The following is a 9,618-nucleotide window of genomic DNA, read 5'->3' as shown; positions in this document are numbered from 1 at the left end:
GTGGTATATCTACACAATGGAATATTACTCAGCTATAAAAAGAAATGAAATACTGCCATTTACAACAACATGGATGGACCTTGAGAGAATAATATTGAGTGAAGCAAGTCAGGCAGAGAAAAAGAAATACCACATGTTCTCACTCATTGGTGGGAGCTAAAAATAAACAAATTAATTCACCCACATACACACACACACACAAAAACCGGGGGCGGGGGGTGAAGAAGATATAACAACTATACTTTTTTGAAGTTGTTACAACAAGCAAACGGAAAGGACATTCTTGGGTGGGAGGGAAGAGAGGGAGGAGGGAGGGAGGTGTTGGTGATGGGCCATAATAATCAAATACATTGTATATTGACAAAATAAAAATTTAACGGAAATAAAAAGAAAAACAAATATAGTCCAGTTTCTTCTGGTTAGAATTCTCATCAATTCTCCTAACAGAAGAGAGGAAAGGAAGATGTGACCACCCCAGTGGGAAATAGATCAGATTGTTACTTTAAAATGGTCTTTTCATTATGAGCTCCTGCTCTTCTTTATTAGGCATGCTTGCTTATGTCCCTACTGGAAGAGTGGGTTATATTCCTGGGAAATTCTGAGGGTCTTCTACCTTTATATTTGTTGAACTTTTTTTTTCAAAATTAAAATAGCATTATTGTTTTAACTCTTTATAAAAGTAATGCACGTTTATTGAAAATAAAGATAGGCAAAAAGTAGAATGATAATCACCCATAATTCTACCACACAGTTAATATTTTCATAGGTTTACTTTCAAAATTGTTTAAATGTGTGTATATTTTTCTTAATTTTCTTCTTCTATCTACTATATCTGAGATATTTCAGTAAATATATATCTACATAAGCAATTTTTAATTGCTGCATAGTATTCCATTAAATACTATACTGTGTTTTAGTTTACTTCTTATTAATAGGTATTTATTACTACTATTAATAACTTACTATTATTAACATCATTGTGATGATAATATTATACGTACATCTTTGTGAACTTACTTTATTTTTTTTTTTTTTGGATAAAGTCCTAAAAATCAAATTGCTTTGTCAATGGATGTCTACTTTTTAAGGCTTTTGATAATTTTTAATTGTCCTCCAGAAAGGTTGTTCCAGTTTATACTGACACAATTTTTTACCACTTGTACACTGGAAATTATCAGGTTTTTTGCAGATATGAGAAAATGGCATCTTTTTAGTTTTAATTTGGATTTTTTTGTTGTTAACATATAGTTTTTCATTCATTTATATTTATTTTCTGATTTATCTATTAATATCCTTTCTCCTTTCCTGTCTTTTCTTATGACTTCTAGCTTTTTACATGTTACAGATAATACCTTTTCTTTGTGATTTGTTTTAAATTTTATTATTTTTATCTTGGCTTTTTATGACTTTTTTCAAGTTAAACTTTAGAATTTTGGTGTTGCTAGAATTTTAATCCTTTAGGTAGCTTGTTTCTGAATCCATTTCAGGCTTAGGAAAGCCTGCCCCACTCTAAGATTTTAAACAATGTATTTTTCTAGTACTTTCATAGTGGTTTTTTCTTTTTTTTTTTTCTGTAATGTTTTAAAGAAAAATGACTATCCATTGTCACTTGGGTAAATGTCACATGCTTCCCATTGGCTGGAAGTACCATCTTTATGATATAGTAATATGTGTGTGTGTATGTATTTATGTCTGTTTTTATATATTCTATACTATTCTGTTAATGTATTTGTTTTGATACCAGTATCATATCGGCTTAAGTACATTCGCTTTAAAATGACTTTGACTCTTTCGAAGGGTAATTTCTTTTTCAGAACTTTCCTGATTCTTTTCAGTTTTTTTTGTTGATAAATTTGAAAATCATTTTGTCAAATTAAAAAAAGTCTTTGGGGTTTCAATGAAGATTATACTAATTTCATGTGGTCATTTGGGAACAATTGATATATTTACAACTCTGAATCACATTCAAGAATACAGCATATTTTTCTGTTTATTTGGATCCCCTTTTATGTTCCTCAGTAGAAGTTTTTTCATAAAAATCTTAGGGTCTCAGATATTTCTTGTTAAGGTAATTTGTGTATGTTGTTTGTTTTGTTTTTGCTGTTGTGAATACAAACTTTTCCATGCTTTCTCCTATTTAGTTTTGGTAATTAAAATAGGTTTTGGTATTTATTTTGTTGCTAGCCTCTTTACTAAATTCCTTTTTATTTCTAACAGTTTCTTAGTAGATTTTCTTGGGTTTATTAGGTATCTAATAATGGCACTTGCCTAAACAAACAAAAGAGAAATAGATTTATGTGTCAACTTTTTGGATAATTATATCTCTTATTTTTTTTTTTTTTTTTTTTTTTTTGGCCATATTGAATTAACAAGAACTTCCACAACAAATTTAAATAGCAATGGTGTTATCAGACATCCTCATAACTCTTAATGAAAAGGTAAGAGATCAGCAAAGACTTGACTGAGATGAGGGAAAGAACCATAAGGAATCTGAGGAAAGGGATTCCCAGGCAGAGAAACAGCCAGTGCAAAGGCCTTGAGGAGGGAGTGTGCCTAGTGCGTTGGAGGAATAGCAAGGGGCCAGAGTGGCTGGAAGGGAGTGAGCAAGGAGGAGACTGGTAGGAGATACGGATGGAGAGGGAGTGATGGATAGAGACCATGCAAAGCCTTATATGCCATTTAAGGACTAATATTTCCTAATGTGGAAACTTCCTTGCTAACTGTATTAGGATTACTGTATCATAGTGAGTTATTCAAGCCTCATATCTGTGGTTTAGAAAAGTATTGTAAAAAATAAGTATTTTTTAAAAACCTTAAACATCTGCTATTGATACAATAATAGTTGATGTACTCTAATGTTTAAAATATCTTTTATCATAGTTGTAACAACCACATTCTTTTCCCCAATTGTTAAGATTTGGGGAATGTGAAATCTTCTACATAACTCTTCATTTTCTTACATAAAGTTGCCTTTTATGCTATTGGGCAGAGCATTTAATCTGCAAAATGTCAGCTCCTCAAGGCTGAGATTATTTTTAACAGCAGCAACCACAACAAACAGTAACTGTACTTTGCTTACTTGGACCCAAACATTAATTTAAAATCCTCAGTCATTTTCAATTTTTAAGTTCTCCTAGTAGAAAAATACCTAAAGGCACCCAGGCAGCAAAAGTATAAAGAGTCACAAATCATGGCTTTGCTGAAAATGCGCCTAGTTGACCAGACAAGTCAGCTCACTGGGAAAACTGTAAGCTCCATTAAAAAATCAAATATCCCAAGAGTAATAAAACAGGGAAAGGAAAAAAAAATATTGCTTCAAAAGCAGGATTAATCAGGGAGTTGGCACTGCTCTAAATTAAAATTTTCTAAAACAGCAATACTTTCTGATAAAGCTGGCTCTTTGATTCTACAATGTGACCTTAAGACTGCATGCAAATATTTTATCATTTCTAGTCAGAGAACAGAGAGAGACGAGAAAGAGAAATTTGTTTTACTGCAATTAGGAACTTTCCACCCTTTTCTTTATATTGTTTGTAGCCCCTTGGGATCCTTGGGTAACTTAGAAGACAGAGTCAATATTGTTTCTTATGTTTTTATTTATTGTAAAATAAACAGTTCAAGCTACCTTGGATATAAGATAGTGTCTCAATTCAAATCTTACTCAGATATGTTTAGAAGAATTTTTTACGTCACAGTTTTATATTTTTCATAGTATCTTCCCAATTCTGATCCCCGCTCATCACCTTTGTAACAAAAGAGAGGTAAGAGAGGTTTCTTATGATTATTTATTCTGTAGAATGACCTCATCTTTTGATCCTATGAGTATGTTCAGTTATATTTGGAATATTTGCTTAAATTTTACACTTCACTAGCTTTGGTTTTCAAACAAAGGAATGTGAAAAATAACTTAAGAAACTGGTTGGGACAACAAAAAGAACAAAAGGAACAATCTGAAACACATTCTACAAATAGGTGGCTATGAAAAGCTGTTTTATTTCTCAAGAGTTAATAATTTCTACTTGTCAGAGAGGAACTGGGCAGTTCCAAAAGTTTTTGTCCCTCTAGTTCCATTAAAATGTGAAGGTTCTATATTAATAATATCAGGCCTCCTCTTGCTTCTGCAACGTTAACCTATTGATGTCCTCAGCAATGTGAATCAATGTACTGCAGATGTTTATTCTTACTTGTCTTTCCTGACTTTGGCTTTCCTAAACTCTTGCCATTTTCTCTATTATGTTATTTCCCCTTTTTGTATTAAATGTTTTCATCATAGATTCTAAGTAAATTTAAAAATTAATATTACTGTAATCTTTATGTAGTTATTGACTCTCTGGGACTTTTTAGGTCTTGATTAACAAGAGGCAAATGTGGAAGTAAGATAAAAACAGAAGGTAAGACAGAAAGTGGGGATGAAGAGGAGAGAGATTAATAATAGAAGTAAAAACAAGCATAGAAAACCTCAAAATGAACAATTTACATAAAGTTTTAGGGAAAAGGAAAATTACAGATATACCCTTTTTATAAATCTTTCGGACATTTTAGTTTTTGGCATATAGGTTTTATTTTTATAGGTTTCATTTTTTTAGATTATGGTAAAATATTCCAGTTAAGTGTCATTATGTCACGTTGTTCTCTTTAATATTTGTTATTGTCCTTTTTACAAAAGAGGACTTGAGTTCAGTAATTTTAGCTCTTTGCTGATATCTGAAACAGAGCAGCTTAATTTCTGAGCTCTTAACATCAGGTTTTTCTGAATTTGAGTAATAAATCTGCTTAGCTCTCATTAAAAATTCATTAGTTTGATAAGTAATAGTCTCTTTATTTGGGGGTTTTGATTCAGATCTTTTAGAACAGATCAGTGGCAGAAACAGAATTAGAGTTAGGAATTTTGATTCTGAAGGACATAATACTTAAAATACCTTAGTAGATTAAACCAAAGTTTACCCCGCCTAATATTTGGTCTCTAAAGCTTTTTTGTGGGCATTCATGGTTACTGTCTGCAATAGGAACTCTGATAGTTAGGCAAGCAACCTTTTCAATAAGTTCAGATAAACCAGTATTTAATAATTTTTTAAATGTTTCTCAAACTTATATACATTTAACTTATATTTTTATAAGAGACTGAAGTCCTCTTTTAGGTCCAGCATCACCTTTTTATTATTTTGAAATAGTTCTGATATTTCCACATTAATGTTATGATGTCATGGTCATACTTGTTTGCCCTTGTCAATTTCCATATGATTTTATAGATTTGGCCATATGTTTTCTAATTCTGTCTTCTCAGACAGTAATATACTAACTGTCCCATTCCCCCTTCCCCCAGTGTTTAAAGTATTATCTCAATTCCTTTGGTCATGTAAATTGTATTCTCTAATCTTTTTCTATTGATGTCTTTTTAAAAATAGAGTTGATGAGAACAGTACCAAGCACTGAAGGTGTGGGCAGATGTGCTATGATCTTACACTTATGTAAGATCATATTTTCTGTTTTATTTCAGCTACTTTTTTTTTTTTCCTTTTTATCTTATTTACTGACCGGTAATGGGATCGCAACCCTCGGTGTTGCGCCCGTACCGGGGACTGGCAACGGGATCACAACCCTCGGTTTTGCGTCCGCACTGTGCTCAGCCAGTGAGTGGGAACCGGTCTCCACATGGGATCCGAACCCTCAGTGGGAGCACCGCCACCCTCTCAAGCGGCACACTCTCCAGTGCGCCACCGGGCCGGCCCTCAGCTACTTTTTTAATGCCAATATTTCTAGCACTTTTTAGCTATAATATTTCAAAATGTCTTTTAAGCCAACCCTTTGCCTCTGCACTCTACTATTGCTAAACTCTTTGCTATTCAATATCTTCTGGGACAGAGATTTCACAACCTGTCTGTCACCTTGAGAAAGTTCTTATAACTAACATAAATCTTGCTTTCTGCAGTTTAAGTTGAATTTATATCGTTATTCTTTTCTCTGTAAAGATGAGAACAGCCCCAAACTGGAAGTGATGCTTTCTTATGAGGGCCAGTACTGAATGCAGTAGAAAGATTATTTCCAGTCCAGCATCAACTTTAGTGTTTATTGTTAAAACTCCCTGACTTTCATTTCAATATCCATGTCTCAGAAGATCCTACTCTTTAAGGTCCAATAAAATAACAGTTACATGTCTAATATTAATAAACTTTAGTGTTTATTGTTAAAACTCCCTGACTTTCATTTCAATATCCATGTCTCAGAAGATGCTACTCTTTAAGGTCCAATAAAATAACAGTTACATGTCTAATATTAATCTTTATTATATCTTTTGCTACTTAGAACCAAATGAGATACTAAAATAAAAAATAAGTTCTCAAAGCCCATTTAAGGATATTAGCAGATTTGTATTTTATTTGATATAACCGTAGTCTTGGGACTGGGTTTTTGATTGTGCTTTGCAGATTTAATCTAATTAATTTATATGTCATATTGTATACATGATTTATTCATCCATATCTTCCTTATAAGTTGTGTTCTTTAAAACAAGCTGTCTTGAAGCAATGTGTGTAGTCAAAAAGCTTTAATACTTATGCTAAGAACTGTGCTAGGTGTGGAGAGGAAAAGGAAAACACATCCTCTCCCCTTGAGGAGCCTATAGTCTTATTGGAGAAGAGATTATAAAATTGTAATTATAAAGCACTTTTAAAATAATGCAAAATAGTGCATATAAAATAAGATGTTTAATTTGGATTTTATTTTGCATTTTAAATAATACAGAAAATATTGTATACAAATCTGTTCTGTTAACTAATATGCGTAATTAGTTGTTTCATTCTGACTTCTGTTTTTTTACTTTGAAGGCTCAGCAGTTTTCTGAAAAATCCTTCCTCTTACAGCTTTTAAAAACATATGAAAATGCTTTAGAAAGACAGTACAGTGAAATTACAAACCAAAGGAATATGCTTCTCCAAACCTTTGTAAGTCTCCAGCCACCTAGAAAAATCGATTTTACTAATTGTGTCAAAAAATACTTAAACATGCTTCGGTGTACTTTTTGAAAATTATCTATCTGCATATTGGGAGATAGTACTGTTCACATATGGAAAAGTATTAAGTACTGTTTAAAACCAACTGATATAGTAATATAGTTTGAAAGAAATCTATTGCCAGAGATGCAGTAGAAATTATTTGTAATTGTAATAAGCATAAAAGAAACAATGAAACTGATTTGAATTGCTCAGGCTTTGAGACCTTGGTTTTAATGCTTTTGAGAGGCAGACAGGTTCACACTTTTGGCATATTTATGGATGTGGGTAAAAGGATGGATTTTTTTATTTTTATTTATTTTTTATTTTATCTTAAGTCAGAGCCAACAGAATAAGCAATTGTTTTGAATAACAGGGCCAATTTAGAAATATGACTTGTGATTAATTGACATTTTAAAGAAAATACACTTGCAGCTATCAAAAGTCAGAGCCAACAGTCTTGGTGGTTTTGAATAACATGGCCAGTTTCTGAATGTGGCTCATAGTTAGTTGATATCTTTTAGAACAAATAGAAAAATACAATAATGTTTAGGTTCTAGCATTGTCAAAAAGTTTAGTCATTGTCCAAAGTTTTTGGAAATTCTTATTTCCATGCCATGTTGATATTTCATAAAATGTAAACTGTGACTTAGAATTGATCTTGAAATGAATACATAATTTTGCCTTCATCATTTACATTTTAAAACGTTTCCTTAGATATCCTCATTTGTTTGTTTTTCTTTTTCTTTAATTTCTTTGGGTGTAGATTTTATTTTTCAAGTTTGGTCATTTAATTATTTTATCATCCAATTTTATATTGTAATGACAAAATGGCAGATGTGATTATGAAGTTTAATACACAAATAAATACAGGTGTAATGATGAATGGTAGAATTTCTACCTCAATAATTCTTCCAAAACTTTAAGGATAAATCTTTCATCTGAAGATAGTGGGTTGTTATTATGTAATAGCCTCAGTTTTTTATTAATATTACTAGAGGAATAAAGCATTTTGTGGTAACACCTGGAAGTATAATTTTATACTTTTGTTGGTAATAATTTCAGATGATTGTATTTTAAATCATTAAAGAAAAATATTATTGTAACTAACACCTATATTTGATCTTTTAATTCTGTTTTCAGGATGCTACAAAGAAAAAAATGACAGAGGAGGAGGAAAAATTTATTAAGGAAATTACAGACTTCAATAATGAGTATGAAATAACAAAGAAAAGAGAGCTTTTGATGAAAGAAAATGTCAAGATTGAAATATCCGACTTAAAAAACCAGGCAAACATTTTGAAAACGGGTATGAATACAAACTACCACCTCATTTGTCTGACATTAATGAAAAGAACTTGTTTTGGATAAATGAATTTCTCAGAAATTTAACTTTTTTATAAACAAATTGGGTTAATGCATAGCTATTCTTTTACTTTGATCTTAAATTTCCTAATGGATATGAATCTTTTATTGTGAGCAGTCTCAAATTCTTTAGAAGTACATGTGACGTGATCATTTGGTCATTTATTCAATAAGCAAATATCTGTTATGTGATAGACAATATTCTAGATCCTAGGGATATAAAACTAAAAAAGTGGAGGAAGCAAATATATAAGCAGGTGTTTATAATACAGTGTGATGGAAGCTACAATAGGGATTAGGACTGGTGCTGTGTTCCTCATTTTACCATCACTTAAGTATAAGCTAGGAAATCAGTTTACACAGTGGGATGGGGAGAGTTTTACTTCAAGAACACTAGTATGTAGATTATTGAAATCTTTGATAAGATCCTGAATTAAAAGCAGTTGCCAAAAAGAAAAGGCAGTGAATTCAGGAAGAATGACAGGACTTTGTCACTGATAAATGTGGATGGAAATAGGGAAAGTCAAGGATAATTTAGTTTTCAAACTGCAGATATTTTATAATAGCATTAGCTTAAAGTCCAGTATGTCTTCTAAATCATGTTCAGTTGCAGATGAGGCCATTGATTGTAGTTCCTTCTATAATTCCTAGAGTACATTTCCTCTTGATCTGAAGGCCTCAGACTGTATGCCCAATATACTATGATGAATAGGCATAGGATAATCACTAGAGGCACTTCTGTTTAAGAAAGGGGAAAAACAGGAGAAACACTGGAGTCATTGCTCCATAGCACTTCTGAAATCGAGCCAGGCAAATAATGGAAATTCCTTGATTAGGACTCAGTCATCTTTCTGCCTGGGAATGATTCTCAGTGGCTCTTGGCTCCATCCTCTATTCTCTTTCTTCCCTTCTCTAAGTCATTCTTTTTTTTTTTTTTACAAAAGATGGCTTGTATTTGCAACTGCTATTTTTCTCAGCCTGCTTCTGTCCTGTAGAAGTTTGGGTATCCACAAGCTCATTTTTCATTTTTTATTGTCTCTGTCCATTTCAATCCAAGCTCACTGTGATTATACAAATACAATTTTCTTTTCTTTCTTTCTTTCTTTCTTTTTTTTTTTTTTTTTTTTTTTTTTTTTTTTTTTTTTGTCTTTTTCGTGACCGGTAAGGGAATCACAACCCTTGGTGTGGTGTCACCCGCACTGCACTCAGCCAGTGAGCGCACTGGCCATTGCTATATAGGATCCAAACCCGCAGTGGGAACATC

At 32.1% G+C, this 9,618-nt stretch overlaps 1 protein-coding gene across 1 annotated transcript in view; it reads left to right on the top strand.

Moving 5' to 3' along the window:
* The window catches only part of LOC103603525 (coiled-coil domain-containing protein 172), a gene marked incomplete at its 3' end in the record, with an annotated part of 30,841 nt that extends 22,543 nt beyond the window's left edge, over nucleotides 1-8,298 (top strand). Inside the window, exons 3-4 of the mRNA XM_008588066.1 lie at nucleotides 6,825-6,941; nucleotides 8,133-8,298. Of these exons, the coding sequence (XP_008586288.1) occupies nucleotides 6,825-6,941; nucleotides 8,133-8,298 (283 nt within the window). The remainder of the gene's footprint in view (nucleotides 1-6,824; nucleotides 6,942-8,132) is intronic.
* Between the last annotated feature and the right edge of the window lie 1,320 nt (nucleotides 8,299-9,618).

This window comes from Galeopterus variegatus, unplaced genomic scaffold (assembly GCF_000696425.1).
Source record: "Galeopterus variegatus unplaced genomic scaffold, G_variegatus-3.0.2 Scaffold4663, whole genome shotgun sequence".
In the NCBI taxonomy this organism is placed as follows: domain Eukaryota; kingdom Metazoa; phylum Chordata; class Mammalia; order Dermoptera; family Cynocephalidae; genus Galeopterus; species Galeopterus variegatus.
The sequence above is the reverse complement of the archived record's forward strand: the minus strand, read 5'-3'. Positions and strand labels throughout refer to the sequence as shown.